At 37.0% G+C, this 21608-nt stretch overlaps 1 protein-coding gene across 3 annotated transcripts; it reads left to right on the top strand.

The window, feature by feature from the left end:
* Positions 1-424: 424 nt before the first annotated feature.
* LOC131936394 (mitochondrial uncoupling protein 4) lies at positions 425-10639 on the top strand. Of its 3 annotated transcripts, none has more exons than XM_059293358.1 (10): positions 425-551; positions 6552-6671; positions 7274-7336; positions 7543-7627; positions 8727-8849; positions 9177-9289; positions 9494-9578; positions 10016-10105; positions 10281-10383; positions 10472-10639. In XM_059293358.1, exons 2-10 carry the CDS (start codon positions 6635-6637, stop codon positions 10541-10543), a joined length of 771 nt encoding a protein of 256 aa, XP_059149341.1. In that variant the 5' UTR covers positions 425-551; positions 6552-6634; the 3' UTR covers positions 10544-10639. The 3 variants fall into 3 exon arrangements, with proteins under 3 accessions (XP_059149341.1, XP_059149340.1, XP_059149342.1); XM_059293357.1 differs by having other exon boundaries at positions 425-592; positions 10472-10638; XM_059293359.1 differs by having other exon boundaries at positions 427-592; positions 6590-6671.
* The last annotated feature ends 10969 nt before the right edge of the window (positions 10640-21608 follow it).

Below are 21608 nucleotides of genomic sequence, written 5' to 3'. Positions count from 1 at the left end.
TGGATGACCCCCTAAATACTAATGCACCTGTATTATTTCGGAAAATAAGTTTAGCGTTTCAGTACTAGGTTAGGTTCCATTCGTGTGAACTGAATGCTTTACGATATATTGTTTTTTTAAAAAATAAATTGTTTAATAAATAACGTTACGCACACTATGGATTTTGGAGAGGCGGCATTTAGTGATTATGTAATATATATGTCCAGGTGGATGGTGACTTATTGGGTGTTTAGGAATTTTACACTATTAATGAATAATGAGCGAAAAATGTACTATTTTAACAATTATTTTAATAATTTGAGTTAACGTCGAATCGCAATGCATATAATAAAATTGTTTTTCGTCGAATATTAAAATATGTCAATAAATTACTGGATATTTGTTAAGCTTTACACCGTTAGCCCTCTATGATAAACACTGCACAGCTGACTGTCGTTTACGCATGTCTGCTAAAACGAAAGTCAGTGAACGTAGATCACGATCAGGGCCTACGTTATAGAAATGTCTAAAACTATACCATCAACAATCAGTCACGAATCTTTTGTTTTTAAGTATGCTTTGTCTGCCACTTCAGCTGTAATAGCAGAATCTGGTATTTGATTTTATTTGTGTAAAGTACAAAAGTAATAGTAATGATTAATTATATAATAATAGCGTGTATTTCGAAAATTGAAAAATTCGTTATTTTCGGGAGGAAAAGATACCGATCGACGCGTAATTTTTTACTGAAACTACTTTTTATACTCTGTGTGTGTCTAGCAAAAGTTTATTTAGCCTATTTCGATTTTAAAATTTTTGTGTTTATAAAAAATTTGGATTAACCTGCCACCATTATTTTTCCTCTTACATTAAAAAAAAAAGTGTCTCCGATATTGGTAGTACACAACTTGATGACGTCATACGCGTCAAATTATATTTTCGGACTTTTCGTCATTTTACTATAAATTGTTAATGTAGTATTTTATTATGAGTTAGACTTATCAAAATTATATTTACTATACACAGCTAGGCCTATTAATATTTGAATAAATTATTAGGCATAGGCCTACTGAAAACTTGAATTACCACCATGTAGTAGTAGCAAAATATTTTTTTTTTTATTATTAGATTTTAACATTTGTGTAAGGCCCTACATGACCAACAATTTCATACCAATACCATTGTCTAAAATAGTGAAAATGTTATAATATAGTTTATATAGGCCCTCTACAAAGGTATTCAGCTGCTTCTTATAGTTAGGCCTATAGATTATCAATATTATTAACCTTGCTTGAACACATTATAGTAAGTTATAAAAATTCATCAGTTAAGCTAGTGATACTAATTAATGGAACCATTATCTCTCACTATGATTATTTATTCATTCTAAATATTTAATATGTAATTTGGTGTCTAATAAAAATATATATATATTTATTTATTGACTGCTTACTTCCAATTACTGTTGTTGCACTGTGAATTGCGCAAGTCTAGAGAAAAAACTTCAGCATAAGCTTATTTTATCAGAACATGTATATGAAGGCTTACTCATTGCAAGTTGTTTTTTTCTAGACATGTATAGTATTCATGTGGTAAGTGCAAACATGGTGTTGCTCTGACAGATCCACCAGTATAATTTCTTATACAAGACCTGGTTTCAAATTAAAACAAAAGATAAAAATAAAAAGAACCAAAATGGTTTGCTTTCCAAAAAATATTTATTTATTAGATTTAGATGCAATCATATAAATTTCAATTATCAATGAAAAGAACAAAGTAATAATGGGTTTAAGTTTAAGGTGTGAGTACAACAAAGTGATTTATATAACATGTTTTAGTTGATGCAAATTAAAAAATGATCAGGTTGAATGAAAGTCATCAGTCCAGGAAAGATACAAAAATCTGCAAAGAAAAAAAAAGTTATTTGATTTGTTTACACTATACTGTGTATCAAATTAGAATACCATAAGTAAAATATAAAAAAAAAAAGATTAAAAACATAATACCATCTCATTACATACCAACCTTTATTTTTTAACAAAAAATTTAGTGCACTTTTGAAAAAATAGAAATTATATACATATTGTAAAGATATAAATATTGCAATCATTGCATGTAACTGTAAACATAAAAATATATAACAAAGGAACAAAGCAAATTTAAAATGAAACATTAATTATTTTTTAAAGCTCAAATTTTTAATAATCATGCTGTCCAAGGATTAACAGCAGATTAGGATGTAAAGCAGAGATACTACTAATCTAGTCAGCTATTAGTGATTCAGCAGGTAGGCAAAAGTCCTCAGCTTCATCCTCATCCGGTGCCCAGTAGCATACAGTGTAGACAACAGACTTGTTCTTTTTAGCTAGTACTAGTACTCTGTTAATAATCCTCACATAATAGCGATGCACTTTCTGATCATCTAGCTCCCACTTGTCAGTCAGCTGGACACCAACCAGGTCTTTACCACCCACTATTCTTGACAAAGAGGGTTTCCGCTTCTGTCAACACCACAAAATAGGGGATGGTTTACTGAGACATTCGATCCAGACAACACATCATAGATGGAATTTTCAGTATCTCTGCGTTCCATAGCTTCCAACTTTTTCTTCATCTGCTTTATTCGAGATTGAATGTCTGTGTCTATTTTGTGCTGTAACTGGTTTGTGTCGATGACCCTGTCAAACTCCTCAATCAGTTTGAGATTCTCTGCATGAACAATGTCATTCTTTACTGAGATCTTGACCCTTTCTCCTCTTAAAGCATCATCTATCTCCTTCAATACTCTGTCATTGTCAGCAAATCCATCTCCCATTTAACACTATCAATCTTGGTTCTCAATTCTCTTGCTGAAGATGTCCAGTTGTTCTTTGAAACCTAACCTGCAATTTAGCATATTTTATGTTTGAAATCATCAATAACTTACCCTTTCATGCTGTTTCTGCACCAGCCAATACCTGCTTTGACATCTGTTTTTTTTTTCTTTTATGTAAAATACTTCCTCTTCCAACACTGGATCTGTGTCTGCTTTCTCTGCAATGATTTAGTATCTTTTCTTAGTTTACTTATTGTAGAAAAATATGAATTATAAAGGAAGTTCTGTGCAACTGTATTTTATAGCTGTAAGTTGATGAATCAAGTCATGACTTAGTATACTAAAATAAACAATTAGTGTTAGAAAAAAGTCTGTTACATTAGTAGTCTATTACAAATTACTTACTTAATCCTCATCACTCCCTGTGGACTATAGGGCAGCAACAAATCCCTGCCATTCCACTCTGTCCTGGGCGAGCCACTTGTGTTCATGCCAAGTCTTGCCAGCAGCTTGCACTTCTTCTTCCATCTCTCTCCTCCATGTTCCCAGTGGTCTTCCCCTCTTTCGTTTTCCAGTGCCATGTTGGGGGAGTCATCTTTTGCTCATGCGTAGGACATGGCCCAGCCATCTCCATCTCCTCATTCGAACTTCTGAAAATGCATTTGGAAAATTTAGATATAGATATCTAAGCATAAGGTTTATTTTAAAATAAATAGACTAGGCCTACTAGGTTTATTTCACACACAAAAAAAACCATTTGTTTTTAAAATTGTGAGTCTAGTAAAAAGTTACTATTGTTTAGAGTTTAGAGTAGAGGTAAGTTAGAACTAGATCTAGATTTAATTACTTAACACTAAATAGGTAGATCTATAATTAAAAGTAGTCTATAATTAATAATTAGGTAAATAATTATGATCACTTAAAGTACTGTCACTTATCAGAAAGACTAACCGTGATTCCGATGGCTGAATGATTTCTCACTCAGATTTCTATCAAAGCGCTGCAAGACCACAGACTGAAAAAAAAAAAAGTAGATTAGAGATTCTAGAATCTAGAGTCTATATCTAGAAAATTAGATTAATTTTTTAACAGAGATCTAGATCTTCTAAAATAATTTAGATTAGGCTTATACTTAATTGTACTATAGAATATGTATAGAATAAAGAATCTACATCATCTAGAATCTAGATCTAGAATCTAGATCTATTTATTAAATCTAGAGATTCTAGGTTTCATAAATTGATCTAGTGATAGTGATCTAGCCTCTCCTAGTGATCTAGTCTAGAGTCTAGCTTGACGATCATCTGGATCTAATCTAGAATCTAATTCTAAGAATCTAGACTAGATTCTAGATCTAGATTAGAATGATAGAATCTCTAGATCTAGATCTGGATTTAGATTTCTAGATCTCTAAATCTAGATCTAGACTAGAGTCTAGATGATAATCTAGATCTAGAAATTCTAGGTCTAGTCTAGCTAGATCTAAATCTACCTAATGACACTATTAAACCTTATTACTTTTTTTCGTAAAATAGTTTTTTTTTAATAATGCTATTTTTAAAAAACTTATTACATATACAATATTTTTGAAATCTTTTTAAAATAATGGCGGCTACAAAGCTATCGATTCAGACTTTGCAGGTACATTTAAACGACTTGTTGGTGGGAAATTAGGTAAAATCACGATATAGCGTCGGAAATTATTGGGTAATGTTCGTTGAGTTTCGGTAACATTCGTTACTGTAAACCATAGTTTATTTGACTGTTGAAAGAAAAATAAAGTCAAGTGCATTAAATTAATGTTTTAACTTAATTTAATGTTTAACTGACAAAAAATTAGCAACAATTAGTAAATCTAAATATTATTAATAAAGTCGAGTGTAGTAATTAATGTCTTTTTTTAAGAAACAAAAAATCTGCAGAAGATTTGCGACAACCAGCTCTAGACTCTAGTTCTGTTAGTAAATAAGACGATTAGATTTACTAAAGTTAAAAGTAGTAAGAATAACTAGAATAATGTTTAGTAGCAGCAATAATTAGCACATACACTTAAAATAATTAGAAATACAAAATAATTAGCAAAACAGTATTTAAAATGCAACTAAAATCAATCCACGCACATTTTACAACATTATGTATTAAAAATAATATGGCGGCAAATAAATGATGGTTTACAGTATTTCCGGTGGTTTCCGGAACGGCTCGACAGACTACGCCATAGTTTTACTGTTTTTTTACTGCTGTGCAGTTCCGGAATAATAACCGACGCTATATCGTGATTTTACCGGAAATTAGCCGTTTTCAGACTTAATTTAAAGAAAATTTGCAAAACTCTGTCGAACTACCAAAATTTTAAAAAGAACTGGAATCTAATTCAAATAGAAAAAAAATGATGAAATTACCTCTATTTTTGACAGCAATATTCCGAAGAAAGAAAAACTAAATTAATAAATATCGTCCGCCAAAAAATTTTCCAATATGTCAAGTAAACCCGAAAGGCAGAGAGCGTCAACGAAATGCCGGTTGGAACAAGCCGTTAGTCTATTTTTAGACTCACGCGCGGCGGTGGCGGAAGCCTGGGACAAAAAGCGAAAAGGGAAGTCAGCGCCATTTCCAAAATGGTTGCCCTTAGAAATTACGATGCCGTAATACACGCTAATAATAATATATAAATTAGTAAAATTACAATCTAGATTTCAAATTTCTAACTAAAAAAATCTAAATTATTCTAAATGACAAATGTAAATGATGATATGAGTATGAGGTAGGCCTAAAAAATTACAAAAAGAAAAACAAAAAGGCTTATTTATAATATTAATAATATAATAATATGCGGCTATGCCTTCACTACACTACTATTAATACTTAATACTACATACTACATTGTTATAACTGGGTTCTATATGTGTACCACAGTTATGCAGTAAGAGGGTAGAACTACCTGATCCAATATATATCGGACAGCTTGAACAAACTATACTAAAACGGGACAACCTAACCCTAACATAACATGAACAAGACTAATTCCAACTTCTTCCCCGGCAACAATGAACTCACACTAAAACATCACTTTCTTGCGTACTGCGTCACACTTTCACTCGTTCAATATTATCGCTTCGCACCAGCCTTCATGCGCACCAATTTATCTAGTGAAACATACATCATAACATACATTACTTATTATTAAGTTATTATTAGGCCTACTACTAACTATAAATTAATCTTCTAGTAAGTTCCTATCTAGATCTAATAAAAAATACTATAAACTACCCTATTTTTTAGTATTGCAATAGAAGTAGACCTACTTGAGTTAACTAGAGTATCCATGCATTCTAATCTATAAAAGTTCCCTTTTAAACCTGATTAGGACTATAGGGCAAGTGAAGTAGTTCACTTGTTTCTGTGATCTCGGCATATGAAGAGATAGTGTGGTCAGCACTATGCCCAGGCGCCTTTACTTTCCCTAACGGCGAACGGAAGTGAGGTACCCATCAGAGTTGGGTGGACTCATGGACAGTCTACTGAACCCCGATTCGAACTCGAGACTTACGGGTTAGCAGTCCAGCTCATTCTAATCTATGGGCTTATCTAGATAGTAAGTATTACATTACTTATAGGGACTGCCCAATACAAAAATACTACTGGGCAGTCCCTATATTTAGGAATACAATAGTAGGCCTGTAGTACGAAAAAAATAATGAGTTATAGGCCCTGTCATGCTTAAGTCAAATAATACCATTTTATTTTATATCAACAGTAACATATCCTCTTGATTTAACTAAGACACGATTGCAGATTCAAGGAGAAGCTACTCACTCGTTGAGCAGTGCAGCAAAACATATGCACCGTGGCATGATTGCTACAGCTGTTGGTATAGGTAGGTCCATATTAAACTTAGTTTCAGCTTTTTCTTATTAAGCCTAAAACTACACACAGCGAATTTGGTATGTTACTTCCAGAGGCATAGCTAGGGGACGGAGGGTGGGGTGGCAACCCCGGGGCGCAGACTCTTAGGGGGCTCCAAACAGGGTAGGCAAAGATGTAAAAGTTAATTCAGAACAGCATTACCGAATTACACAGTTTGAGTTTAAATAAAATAGTCTGCTACCTGGCTTTACAGACTGATTTAACAGTTTTTCACCTATCTGAATAACTATATACACAAATGTGGGGGGGGGCATGATTGATAGTTTGCCCCAGACGCAGGAATGGATCGCTATGCCTCTATTTACTTCACTTTAATTTTTAAAATCATTATTAATACTAAAATGAAACATATTCTTTGTGCTTACTCTAACCCTAAAATAACTCCTTTGAACATAATGGTGCTGTTTTAAACCCAACAACCCAAGTTGACTACCCTAATCAGCTCATAATTCTGTCGGAGAGAGATATTTTTTATTGCTTAGCTGATGGAATTGAGAAAGAAATTACAATTATTAAAATAGAATCAAAAGCATGTCCAAATTTCTTTTCTAGCAAAAGAAGAGGGTGTGAGAAAACTCTGGCAAGGTGTAACACCAGCTCTTTATAGACACATAGGTAACAGTTTTTATTGATAGACACATAGGTAACAGTTTTTATTGATAGACACATAGGTAACAGTATTTATTGATAGATACATAGGTAACAGTTTTTATTTTTATGTGTTAGGTTGATTGTAATTAGGCAGTGTGATCTTCTCTTGAAATAAAAAGTTTAGTTTGTCTATTGATTATTGTAAAATATTTAAAAAAAATTCTTTCCAGTTTACTCTGGTAGTCGTATGAGCTTCTATGAAGTACTGAGAGAGAGAGTTTTTAAGAAGAGTAAAGATGGAACTTTTCCTGTGTGGTAAAGTCAGCAACTTTCTTACTCTAACTGAGAATTCTTAAATAGGGTTTCTTACACCATTAAATGTTACTTGACCACCCAACATCACTTGACCACCCAACATCACTTGACCACCCAACATCACTTGACCACCCAACATTACTTTACCACCCAACAATACATGTCCACCCAACATTACATGTCCACCCAACATCACTTGACCACCCAAAATCACTTGACCATCCAACATTACTTGACCACCCAACATCACTTGACCACCCAACATCACTTGACCACCCAACATTACATGACCACCCAACATTACTTGACCACCCAACATTACATGACCACCCAACATTACTTGACCACCCAACATCACTTGACCACCCAACATCACTTGACCACCCAACATCACTTGACCACCCAACATCACTTGACCACCCAACATCACTTGACCGCCCAACATCACTTGACCACCCAACATCACTTGACCACCCAACATCACTTGACCACCCAACATCACTTGACCACCCAACATCACTTGACCACCCAACATCACTTGACCAACCAACATCACTTGACCACCCAACATCACTTGACCACCCAACATCACTTGACCACCCAACATCACTTGACCACCCAACATTACTTGACCACCCAACATTACTTGACCACCCAACATTACATGACCACCCAACATCACTTGACCACCCAACATCACTTGACCACCCAACATCACTTGACCACCCAACATCACTTGACCACCCAACATCACTTGACCACCCAACATCACTTGACCACCCAACATCACTTGACCACCCAACATCACTTGACCACCCAACATCACTTGACCACCCAACATCACTTGACCACCCAACATCACTTGACCACCCAACATCACTTGACCACCCAACATCACTTGACCACCCAACATCACTTGACCACCCAACATCACTTGACCACCCAACATCACTTGACCACCCAACATCACTTGACCACCCAACATCACTTTACTAAACTCTTACCACCCAACATCACTTGACCACCCAACATCACTTGACCACCCAACATCACTTGACCACCCAACATCACTTGACCACCCAACATTACCTGACCACAGGAAGGCTTCGCTGTCTGGTCTGTTGGCTGGTGCTGGCGGACAGTTCCTGTCAAGCCCAGCAGACCTTGTAAAGGTTCAGATGCAGATGGAAGGAAGAAGACGGTTGGAAGGAAAACCTCCCAGGTTCATTTTGTTCTGACAAACTTCAATTAGTCTATAATCTCACATCTGCTTGTAGATGTTACAAAACTTGCAAATTTCACTTAGTCTATAATCTCACATCTGCCTGTCAGATGTTATAAAACTTGCAAATAAAATGTCACAGAATTTAAATAAGCATATTCATATTTAAGCTTAACTTAAATATACCTCAATGTTTAATAATTTTACATAATGATTCCAACATGTGATATGAAATAACATAGCTAAAATTCACCCACATGTAAAATATCAGTAAACAACTTCAAAGATGAACATAACAAAAACTGAACACATTGACTTTTTTCATAGGGTGAAAAATACAGCACACGCCTTCCGTATGATCTTAGCAGAAGGCGGCATACGAGGTCTTTGGTGTGGCTGGGTACCCAATGTTCAAAGAGCTGCCTTGGTCAATTTAGGAGGTCATTTTTATCTAGTCTAGATTAGTCAAGGTCTTAATGCCCTCGATATTTTCATTAAAAAGTTTAAAAAAAATATATTTAAATACTATATTTGCTTATGATCAAGTTGAGTTTTAGTGTTGACGCACATATACTGTTGAAGTAATATTGCTCTTTTGCTTGATGTCCAACTGCTTTTGAATAAATAGTTGAAACTGTTCCCAGACTTAGCAACCTATGACACAGCCAAGCATACAATACTGACCAGAACTAATCTGAAGGACAACCATCTGACACACACTATGGCAAGGTAAAAGCTTTATTGTTTACAGTTAATTAATTTTTTATGTGGCTCTATTGTGTAATTAACACATTTTATTTACTGTTCATTGGCTCAACACATTGTAAAACTTTCATTAAAAAAATGCTAGTTTAGTAAGTCATTAAAGTTATGGGAAATTGTATGTGTAAAGTTAAAGACTCAATGAGTTTTGTGAGAATTTAGTGTCAGTTTCATTGGCTATAGATCAGACTTGCCTTAGATTCACTAATGATATACCAGACTTGCCTTAATGGTACCAAGTGTTGTAGTGCTAGACAGATAGCCATCCTGTTCACATAGTTTATCCTATCTATCCTTGTTCAGGTCTAGTGTAGATTGAAATGACTAAATTGTAAAATATATTCTCAGTGTTTGTTCAGGTCTAGTGAAGATTGAAATGACTAAATTGTAAAATATATTCTCAGTGCTTGTTCAGGTCTAGTAGCAGCTCTGATGGGCACACCAGCAGATGTTGTGAAGACAAGGATAATGAATCAGCCAACTAAAGATGGCAAGTAAGTCATCCTTGTTTAATAGCTGTCCATACCCAACCAAAAGAATTATAGCCTTGTATAAAATGTTAGTCTCCCCCCCCCCCCAGTGTCCCACCTCCTGTATAAAAGTTTAGTCTCCCCCCCCCCCCACACCATGTCCCATCTCCTGTATAAAATGTTCTGTTTATATTCCCAGGGGTTTGTTGTACTCAGGTTCTGTGGACTGTCTCATTAAAACTGTCAAGCAGGAAGGTTTCTTGGCCTTGTATAAGGGACTTGTACCCATCTGGGCCAGAATGGTAAACCTTTATTTTTCTTAAAGCAAGTTTAAAGACAATAAAAATGGTTGCGATTGACTTGATGTTGTTTACTTGTTAAATCTTCTAGGCGCCGTGGTCCTTGGTGTTCTGGTTGTCGTATGAGGAGGTTAGGAAGTTGACTGGCACATCCTCATTTTAAGCTGTATCTGGTTGATGACTAAAGGGAGTTATCCCCGGCTAGCTGACTGAAGGGACTTAACCCTGCCAGCTGACTGAAGGGAGTTAACCCAGCTAGCTGACTGAACGACTTAATCTAATTGTGTATGAGCTTCATGTAGAAGGGAAACAACTCTAGGCATGTGATAAAACTTGTTATTTGTTATAAGATTCATATCTGTTTAGTATTTTTATACAATGCCATATATATGATAAACATATCAAAGAATTAATTTATTGTGTATTACATTTTGTTATTTATAAAAGAAATATTTGTGTAAACATTAAAACCTGTGTTTGTATCAGGCTAAACATTTACATCTTAACTCTCTAATACTGATTGAAACCCCCAATCTAATCCATGATTTTGGACATACTTTTCTTTCCTATGAGTGAAAACTTACAAAAAATTGTTTATCAACAGAATTAAAATTATTTTCTTGCATAAAGTTTCTCAAATTTATCCTTGATTGTAGAGCATTTAATTACAAATATTTTAGATAAATAATGAATTGGTTTTAAATAAATCCAAGAAAAGCTATGTGTTTTTGCAGTTTAGGTGCTGAATAAAATCTAGGGGGAAATAATAATTCAAGTGGAGCATGAAGATTACCTCAGTTATAAAAACTAATTGATTTGTGGGACATTTATGTTTTTGATTAAATCATTCACCTGATGAAAATCTCAGGAAATTCCTTCAACAAGTGTGAACTGTTTATTTACGTAATGGCAGTTGTTAGGTTTTGACTTAAAGCTTGCTGTGCAGAATCTCAGTGATTTAATACCTCAGGTAGTTTAGCTGATGTTTTTTTTTTTTTTTTTTGTAGGCTGCTGACTAGTAAAATTGTGACTGTTACATTAAAAGAAAAATTATTTTTGTTGAACTTAATTGAATCAGCCTACGCAAATGTTACAATGTGTATGTGTTGGTTGGCTGTTACACCAGATGTCAATCTCATATACATGGGTTTATGAAAGAATTTAGCTGTTGTGTATAAGACATGAATCCAGCTGAGTATAGGCATATATCACATTCATGTAGCTGCAGTTTATATCACACAAAACTCAGTTTATATTTTCATTTCTTTGTATTGTAAGCCATTGGGAAAATTACAGTAAAGAAATTTGATGTAAGTTCCACTGAGTATTGTGATGATACCTTGATCATGTAAACATTTGATTGTTGATGCCTTGTTGAATACATTTATTTGCATTTCTACTCTAGTGTTATTTTTAAAAATATTATTGTTATCAATTTTGAATGTAATCGAGAAGTGCATCTCATGTTAGCTGAAAGTGTACAATATAAAACTTTGTGTAGCAAAAGAATTCATGCGGCCGTTGTGATTTAACCTGTGATACTTACGCCATTGTTCTTTCTGGCATGCTAGGTCTTGGGTTTCTCTGTGAGTATTTGAACTGTGTGATGGTTTAAACAAATGATTTAACTCTAGCATTTAGCTGACACTACAGTTGCTGATTGTGCTAAGGTTGTTTTTTAGTGGCCTTGTGAACATCCTCCAATCAATTTGTTTATTACAGCTCACACCGTGTAAAGCCAGCCAATCAAAAACATCTATGTTTGTATCTGTAACGTTGCAAAAATAAAATATTTTTCGATGTAGGCCTAAGTGTTGATTTTGTAGCCTCGACTTTATCACCCCCCCCCCCCCCACCCCGAAGAGATACCTGAAAGGAACGGCCCATGGGGGTGGGGGGGGGGCTGTAGCTTTTCCTTAAAACCTGCATACGCCATTAGAAATTGTTATACATTGTTAGTACACGTATTAGCATTCCCCCTTCCCCTTTGTAATTGTTTTTCTAGTTCTTTCAACATTTTATTGTTGTAATACGAAAGTTGTGTTTTTTGGTGAACTGTGCCGCCATTATCCATGTAAACCAGGAGACATTTTTGTTATTGTATTTACTGAAGTGAGATGAAGCGCAGGTGATCTGTCCCTCCGGCGCTGCGCATAAACCGGAAGTGAGCAGCCAATCAGCTGCGTCATTGATATCATCTAACCCTGGGTGCCAAACGTGCAGTTTTTCTGTGGTCTGCGGCTGCGCCGAATGATGTAAACAAAGTGCGACTGTTATCCGGAAGCGACGACTTAAAGTTAATCCCTGCCTGTCTTTTTTCAACTAACTTTCGCCTTTTTCTTTTTTAATTATTGTTCAATAATTTTGATATATATATAATTTTGGTTTTAATACGCCTATCGATTTCTTAGTTTATTTATTCAAACAAAACCATAATTTACAGATCTCGTATTCTTGTCACTACATAGTAACGTCGTAGAACATATTAAGTCATAAGCGGGTTAGCGGGCCCATTTAGGTAACTTTTTTTCTCGGGGGGGGGGGGGGGGGGGAGCGGACACTGATAAAAGTATGTTTTCTATATACATTCCATTTCGTGCGGGGAGGGGGGGGGCGGTAGACTTTCTTCGGGGGTGGGGACGGGGGGTGAAGCCATCGACCTCAAATAGGTGGACCTTTTTGCCCAACCCCCGTATGCAGAAGACCACAAAAATGGCATTATGTTTTTGCTGCTAGAGATAAAATATCAATGGCATTAAGTGTTTTCTACCAGACAATAGGAATGGCATTTAGCGACAGGCAAGACCAAAACAAGTGGTGGGCACATACCCATCAAACAGTGCTGGATTAAAGGCGCCCCCCACCCCTGCACACACCGCGCCTTTTTAAAGCTCACGATATGATAAACTAATCACTCGTTGGCACGTTCACTTGGCTTTTATTGAAATTCGCAATCAAAATAAATTTAACTTTAAGAAATGTTTTTATTTTTAAAAAGATCCGGAACAGTGGTTATCAAGTTGTGATGAACAAAACAATTAAACTAACTTTAAACGATAGTGAAAAAGTAATATATATTAGATAGGCCTACTTTTTATTTAATCTACTCCTTATGAGTGTAGATTAGTCGAATACAAATTCTTCTAACACCATCCAAATGTATGACGTATCACTAAGGACCTGTTGGTTCACTCGCATGTTCTGGTGTTCAAGGCGGTGTTTTCTTAGCGACACCACTGACATCACTCGACAAAACAATGTAGTTGCTAACTTGGTCAGCAGTTCTCAAGTTCTGGAACCTGCGGCCACGTGTAGCTGACAGGCTGATGTAGAATACCAGAACTAAAAGATCGCTCTAGGCGGCTTACTATTGTGTTCTTCCTGCCATCTTTCAGGACGAAATAGAGAAAATATGTACACTTATTAGAAAATATGCACTGGCGACCATCCCCCCAACCCCGAAATAAAATCAGTGTTTCTTCCAGACTTTTTTCCCCGTGAGGGGGGGGGGGCTTTGATATTTTCGGGGGGGGGGGCGGACACTGATATAAGTATATATTTTCTATATAAATTCCATTTCGTTCGGGGGGGGGGGGGGGGAGGGGGGTAGACTTTCTCCCCGAAAAGATGCCGGGAAGAAACTCTGAATAAAATGTCTGAAAGAAACCCTGCATCTTTAGCGAAAAGTAGTTCAGAAATTTATATTTCCTGTAAAACAAGATTACCTACCCCTTACTCAGGCAAACGATGCTCAAGCGCTCGATTGTAAGAGTAAATTCGTTCCATCGAGCAAATAGAGAAACCATGTTAAGCATACGTTATAAATATTATGAGTTCTGACCTTAAAAGGTGAACAGCTTGGAACAGGAAGGAAGAAATAGGTCAGAGTTCTTATGTCTTGGGTAATTTGAGTAATTTCATTGAGGTTTGAAGATATGGTGTCATAGGTCAGGGGCATATTGGACGGGGTGACATGACCCAAAGGGCGGCAACTCAATTTAAAAATCGCCATTTTTTACTTTTTTTCATAGGCGGTGTATAAATACATTATCAAGTCCATGAGGCAAATACGAGGAGAGGAAGGGAAGAGTTAATTAAAGGGTATAATTATATATAGTTATTAAAAATGTATACACAAGCAAACACATATACACACGCATGAATACGACATTAAAACAGCCATGAGAAGGGGGTCGGCGTGGTCGAGTCGGTAAAGCTCATGGTTGCTAAACCGAAAAGTCTCGAGTTCGAACCCTCGTTATCTGGGGAGAGACAACTCCAAAATTAAACAACTGCTGCCTTGTAGTTTGTTCTTGGTTGGACAAAGGCTATGGAAGTAAATCCAAAAACGAAAATCGGAGTCAAAGGCCTCAATGGCGCATAACCAGTTGACACGTATCCTTAATTGTGTTCGAGTCGGCAAAAAAAAGCTTATGGTTGATACATTCGTAAAAGTCTCGAGTTCAAACCATCTGGCAGATAAGGCTCGATCCCTTCCAACACTAAAAATTAAAAATAAAGAAGAAGAAGAAGAGCCATAAGAATTTTGGATTCTTGAACTTTTCTTATAAAAATTTCATAGTTGTGTATAAACATCTCGTATAGAAGCAGTCTTGTACCTCAAAAACAAATAAAAGTATTTTTAATAAAGCGGGAGTGATCTCCTCTAAACTTTATCTATTTATATATATATATATATATATATATATATATATATAATTCTCTTCTTGGAGATCAAGGTCTGGTGAGCTGTGGTTCACGCTTAATGTTTACAATCGTAGCGCTGGGTTTAGGGATAATTTAGTTTGAAACGATTTTAAACTTAGGGGAGGTAACTAAGAGGAGCTTGCTTTCACGGGGGGGGGGGGGGGGGGGGGGGAGGGGAATCGTGTTCACAGACACACAGACAAGATTGTAAAATTAAGTTTTTCCGACTCACGGAGGTATAAAACGATTTCGATTTTTTTTTGCACCATTACAAACTTCCTCTATACTCCGTATACGAGAAAGCAAAAAAAAAAAAAAAAAAAAAAAAAAAAAAAAAAAAAAAAATTCTTTTAAACAAGTCTTCCAAGGCTACTGATCCAGACATTAAAGTTGTTGAGAATGAAGGAAGGTAACGCAAAAAAAATCGGGTGATGATGTGGAAGATCACATGACTTCAAAATCTTTTAAAATGCATAAAGAAAACGAACAAGATTCGATGTAATTATTGACATTTTAAACTATTCATCTGAATATGAATTACACTTTTTAAATAGTTGCTTTTAAAACAAAACTAAAATCTGTTAAAAAAAACTTTTAAAATCTGCTAACATTTAACTGGTAATTTGAATCATTGGCTGCTGGCCGTGAACGGCGCACGTGATGACCTCAGCCTTGACATTGCTGGTGTGGTCAGCCCCAAGCCGCCAGAGCTGATAGCCACGTCATCAAAGCATCTTCCTGTTGACGTGGGATTCAATGCCGTGTTTAATTTGGCGGCCTCCCACAGGCTATGGAGAAGGGGGGGGGGGAAGATGATGACAGGCCTGAGAAATTAAGGCATGAGGACAGCACACAAGTAAACAGTTTTAAATATCAAGAATAAAGTCATAGCAAGTCTACAAGGCACGGAGTATTTGCAGATGCAGTTATAGAAAAATATTGAAATAGTCAAAGCGAGTCGTTACTTCATAAAAAGTCAGATAACGGCTTAGAAAGTCATAAACTGAAGTTATATAAAGTCATTAAGTCTTCAAAAGTCAATGAAAGTAATTAATTCGTAGTAAGTCACTGATAGATAAAGTCATAAAGTGAAGTTATAGAAAGTCATTAAGTCTTCAAAAGTCAATAAAGGTAATTAATTCGTAGTAAGTCACAGATAGATAAAGTCATAGAAAGTCATAAATAATAAAGTAATAGAAATCTCTTTCAGTCTATGCTATAGCGATGTATTGAATTTAGAAATGCTCATAATGTTGCATTCATCAAATAATTTTAAAAGAATGTGTTTCGTAAATCGTAATAAACACACCACATCATTTTCTTATACTAATTTTGTTGTTAATTAAACACACCAGGATAAGTTAATACACATTTCAACTCCAGTTAATACGTGTGGAGTCAATCTATATATATAATTCTCTTCTTGGAGACGTTAGAAAACAAGCTGTAAGCGCACCACGCAGTCCCCTCTCTTCCTCGTCCTTAACGACCATCTGATAGTGTTTTAAAGCAAATATTTTCAGAGGCAGCTTTGGTACTGTCGAATTCACAAATTATGAATCACTGAAAAGTAGAAAATAAAACAACTAAATAGCGGCGTATGATACGCCGCGGGTCGGCTCGTTAGATATACAAATCTTGACACTTTTCCTATCCACAACCTAATCTTGACACTCTTTCAACCCTAAACCTAAACTTAAACACTATTCCTGCCACAACAGATTTAGAACCGCTGGCGGGATTAAATGTTTGTTAAACCTCGACCAGTGCCAGGAGATATAAATAGACTCCCCCCCCCCTCCCCCCTCCACTGGTGCGGTGATTTTACCGGAAATGCTCCCAGGGTGAAACAATAAAGTGTCAGAAGGGGAAAAAATGTGAGGCGAAAGAAACCTCTATTAGGGAGGGGGGGGGGAACTTTTGCTGTTTTTGGGAGGGGCGGGGGCGGCTAAAACCGTTGCGGTTTGAAATCGCAAACAAACCTGGGAACACGATAGGAGATGGCGGTCAGTCTTACGAGCACTGGTGTGATTCCTGGGTCAGCTTTAAGTTGTGATATTCTCTGTTGCGGTGGACTCGTAGTTGTGTGGTGAGCAATGTTAGACAGACACACAGACAGACGGCAGAAACATGACGTAACAAGGGAGACGTAGACAGACATATATACAGACAAAAGTGACAATTTAGGTTTTGTGTACAGCTCATGTTTATGTCAGTGTTCAATATTTAAAAAAAAATTCCATTGGATTGTTTGAAAAGGTAACGTAAATATTTTCATTGCAAAAAACAAACAAACATAAACGTAATCTACAGATGGGACGTTTAAGATAAAAGTCCGTATCAAATGAGTAAAATATTGCACATCGCGAAAGAAAAAGGAATATTATTTGGCTTCCCTCCCCCACACACCCATTAGAATGAGTGTGTGTGTGTGGGGGGGGGGGGATGCACTATGTTGGTTGAAGAGATCTCTGGCGGTTTTTTTGTTGTTGTTGTTGCTTTTAAGGATTTAGCGTGATCACATTTTTAGCTTGTAATGAAAGAGAAATAACTCATTAAAATCCTCGAAAATTTTCCAGTCATTGCGCTTGGAATAAGAAATTGTCAATATACCAGCTAGATACAGCTTCATTTATATCAAACTAGTGGATAACCAGCTAAATGACTTAAAATCCAGAAAAAGGTTCGTTCTTTTATAGTTTTCATTATTAAATAGATTCTAAAAATATGCCCATAATGAAGTGTCTTGACTGAAGTAGTTTGGTTCAGTGTATAGTGTACCTACCTCGAGAACACATGAGATTGAGGAGGATTTGAACCTAGCACACTCGTGTTAATACTTGACCTTGAACTACTTTATCTGATGTGTTACGTGAATGCGTGCGGACATGAGTTCACATAATTTTAAAAAGAACATTTAGCGAAATAGCTGAGTCATCAAATACCTGAAACATCCACCCTAGGCCCCACATCAGGTAAATTTCTCCCGTAGTATATACACCTGAGGGCTACCATAGTATGTACACCTGAGGGCTACCATAGTATGTACACCTGGGGCCTACCATAGTATGTACACCTGAGGGCTACCATAGTATGTACACCTGAGGGCTACCATAGTATGTACACCTGAGGGCTACCATAGTATGTACACCTGAGGGCTACCATAGTATGTACACCTGGGGCCTACCATAGTATGTACACCTGAGGGCTACCATAGTATGTACACCTGAGGGCTACCATAGTATGTACACCTGAAGGCTACCATAGTATGTACACCTGGTGGCTACCATAGTATGTACACCTGAGGTCTACCATAGTATGTACACCTGAGGGCTACCATAGTATGTACACCTGAGGGCTACCATAGTATGTACACCTGAGGGCTACCATAGTATGTACACCTGAAGGCTACCATAGTATGTACACCTGGTGGCTACCATAGTATGTACACCTGAGGGCTACCATAGTATGTACACCTGAGGGCTACCATAGTATGTACACCTGGGGGCTACCATAGTATGTCCTAACACTTTGTGACAATTAGTAACACCCTCCACACACCCTCACTCACCACTATCATCATCCACACACTCTCACTCACCAATAACAGCCTAACCCCAACAATCCTCCATTCATTCTTCACCTTATACCCCTCGCCCTCCAACATACCACCCCCACCTCCCCATCCCACCACCCACCACCCACCCCACATCCCAACCACCCACCTCCCCCATCCCACCCCCACAAATCTGTGCTAATGATCTACAGGTAAAACGCATGAGTTAAAGCCTCAACTATTTAAATGCCCACCTGACATTTAGCTTGCTACAAATGTCAATTTAATTAACAGCTCGCATAAAAGCCGTGTGGAAATAAATAGTTTCCCTCAAGTAAAAACAGACAACGACAGTGATAGCATCAGCAGCCTATATTCAACAGGATAAGATGTGTTCAAGTAATCTAAAGTTAAAGTAAAAGGCAATGGTTTGTACCGAGTTATCGTGAACTAATGTCCAGTTATCAGCAATTTGTGCCAAGTTATCAGCAACTTGTGCCCAGTTATCAGCAACTTGTGCCCAGTTATCAGCAACTTGTGCCCAGTTATCAGCAACTTGTGCCCAGTTATCAGCAACTTGTGCCCAGTTATCAGCAACTTGTGCCCAGTTATCAGCAACTTGTGCCCAGTTATTACAACTTGTGCCCAGTTATCAGCAACAATTGCCCAGTTATCACCATTTGTACCCAGTTATCACAACATGTGCTAAGTTACTAGCAACTTGTGCCCAGTTAAATTAGAAACTTCTGTTTCTTATTTGCTACTTGTCCCTAGTTATCTGCAACAAATTCACGTTAAATCATGTTCAGCTCAGAAGAAGAAAAAAACAAAACAAAAACAAAACAACATTTATTCAGCATGTCTAGCAGTGTTTGTTCCGTTGTAAAACTGATTTCCGTTTTTGTTTGAGACCGACCTCACTCCTATGGGTCAGCATGACCTCACTGGTAGAGATTAGACTGACCTCACCGAGAATTTAATCTGACCTAATTTGTTACCTGCACACAGCCACGGTCCTGCAGGTGAGACAAAACTGTAAAATGTCAGACGTCAAACTGGACGTCATGCTGGACGTGAGGCTGGACGTGAGGCTGGACGTCATGCTGGGCGCCTAACGACAGAAGATCGAACGTTTGTAAGAGTCAGATAGAACGTTGGAGAAGACTTTGAAACTGTAGGTTAAACTAGGCGCTATAGACTACGTTAAAGTGATCTTATAATTGACGTCTCACTGGAGTCAAATGAACGTCTGACTGGACGTCATATGGACGTCTACTGCGAGGTAGTCTAACCGTACCATGAGTACTCTAGACATAAAATGGGGTATATCCAGGCGTCAAAAGTTTTTATAAGAGCTAACCAGCGGAGAGTTTTTGGTCGGGACCTTAAGCTTGAGCTAAAGATATCATACCTCTGTCAGCTCATAAACAGCCTTTTTGTGTCCGACCAAGACACAGCGACTCTATTTCACCTACACGAGAACAGATTCAGGGTCAAATCACAATCTTTAACGGTAGTCGATGAAAAATTCTACCAATTTTATAGTAAGACGATACATTAAAAATTGCGTTAGAGAGGGGCAATCGATTTCATTAGATAGAAGCTTTACGGTCAATTTCTTTCAGGTTTCTCTCTAGGTTTCTAGATACCTACAACATTTTGGAATCATTCGATTGGTCATGTCTATATTCATAACTGTGTCGTCACTATAACAGTCGTGTTCGTGTGGAACAAAAGGGGAGATAACAAGATTAAGTGGGGGGGGGGGGGGGGCCTCACCTAATACTCGGTGAACTGTGTTCACGAAAGTTTTCAAACCTTGAGCCAACCACTGACTCTACACATTTTTCTTTCTTTAGATAACATTAGTAAACACCGTAGGCCGCTTTTGGACTTTCTTTAACACATTTTTAAAAATTTACGTTTTATTATAAGTACTGTCTTCCCTGTCTTCCCACTGTTGTTTTTAGATCTGTGTACGCTAAACTAAGTTGTTGTGTCGAATACACAGTCACGTGACCTGGTGCTTCCGTGTTGTGCACTTGAATGATGTGAGTGATGGTGAGAAAGTTGACTCGTCAAGTGGAGGATAGATGTGTTGGTGTCTTGGTTGGCGTGTGTTGTTGTTACTGTCTTGGTTGGCGTGTGTTGGTGTCTTGTTTGGCGTGTGTTGGTGTCTTGGTTGGCGTGTGTTGGTGTCTTGGTTGGCGTGTGTTGGTGTCTTGGTTGGCGTGTGTTGGTGTCTTGGTTGGCGTGTGTTGGTGTCTTGGTTGGCGTGTGTTGGTGTTAGTGTCTTGGTTGGCGTGTGTTGGTGTCTTGGTCGGTGTGTGTTGTCTAGTGGTTGGTTGTTGACACGCTCATAGGGTACTGGGTTCTTGACAACCTGTGTCATTTAGTTGAGGTGAAGTTTAAATGTCTCCACTACCTATAACACACTTGTCATCAACTACACATGTGTTCTCGACTATACACTACACACTTGTCCCTGATTACGTACTTGTCCTACACACAACACGTTCTACACGGCACACTTACTCTAGACTACACACTTGCCTTACACACAGCTCACCAGTCTAAAGTTTCAAAGCTCATCCACTGTGAGTCACTGAATATATTTTCTCAACTTTCCTAAGTTAGGCGACCCTTTCGATGTAAGGTCCTACATTAAACTAGGTAGTCCAAACTGAAATTAACTATTGATTGCAGACTTCTGGAGTGAGTATGGCATGAAAGAACTTTTAATTGTAAGCTCTATGCCACAAATTTTATAAAAATATCTTAATAAATAAAAAAGTTATGCGATTTTTAAAAAAGCAAAATTTGGTAAAAAACTGATTTTTAAAAAGTGCCATTTTTGAGAACCCATATTTTCTAAACTAAATAACATAGAAGTGTAGAAATTGGTAAGGTTACTGCAAAGTTTGTAATATATATGCCCAATTTTTTTCAGTCATCTAAAATGAGT

The sequence above is a fragment of the Physella acuta genome, unplaced genomic scaffold (assembly GCF_028476545.2).
Source record: "Physella acuta isolate Inbredline_101_S28 unplaced genomic scaffold, ASM2847654v3 ptg000177l, whole genome shotgun sequence".
NCBI classification, from domain to species: Eukaryota; Metazoa; Mollusca; class Gastropoda; family Physidae; genus Physella; species Physella acuta.
This window is presented reverse-complemented; position numbering and strand designations above follow the sequence as displayed.

What these genes read in the sequence shown, in the direction of transcription:
- LOC131936394 (XM_059293357.1), top strand. Translation starts at nt 502, where the DNA reads ATGTCTAAAACTATACCATCAACAATCAGTCACGAATCTTTTGTTTTT. An exon ending in AGCTGTAATAGCAGAATCTG is followed by an intron (nt 593 to 6,551) that starts GTATTTGATTTT and finishes TTATATCAACAG; the next exon opens with TAACATATCCTCTTGATTTA. An exon ending in CAGCCAACTAAAGATGGCAA is followed by an intron (nt 10,106 to 10,280) that starts GTAAGTCATCCT and finishes TTATATTCCCAG; the next exon opens with GGGTTTGTTGTACTCAGGTT.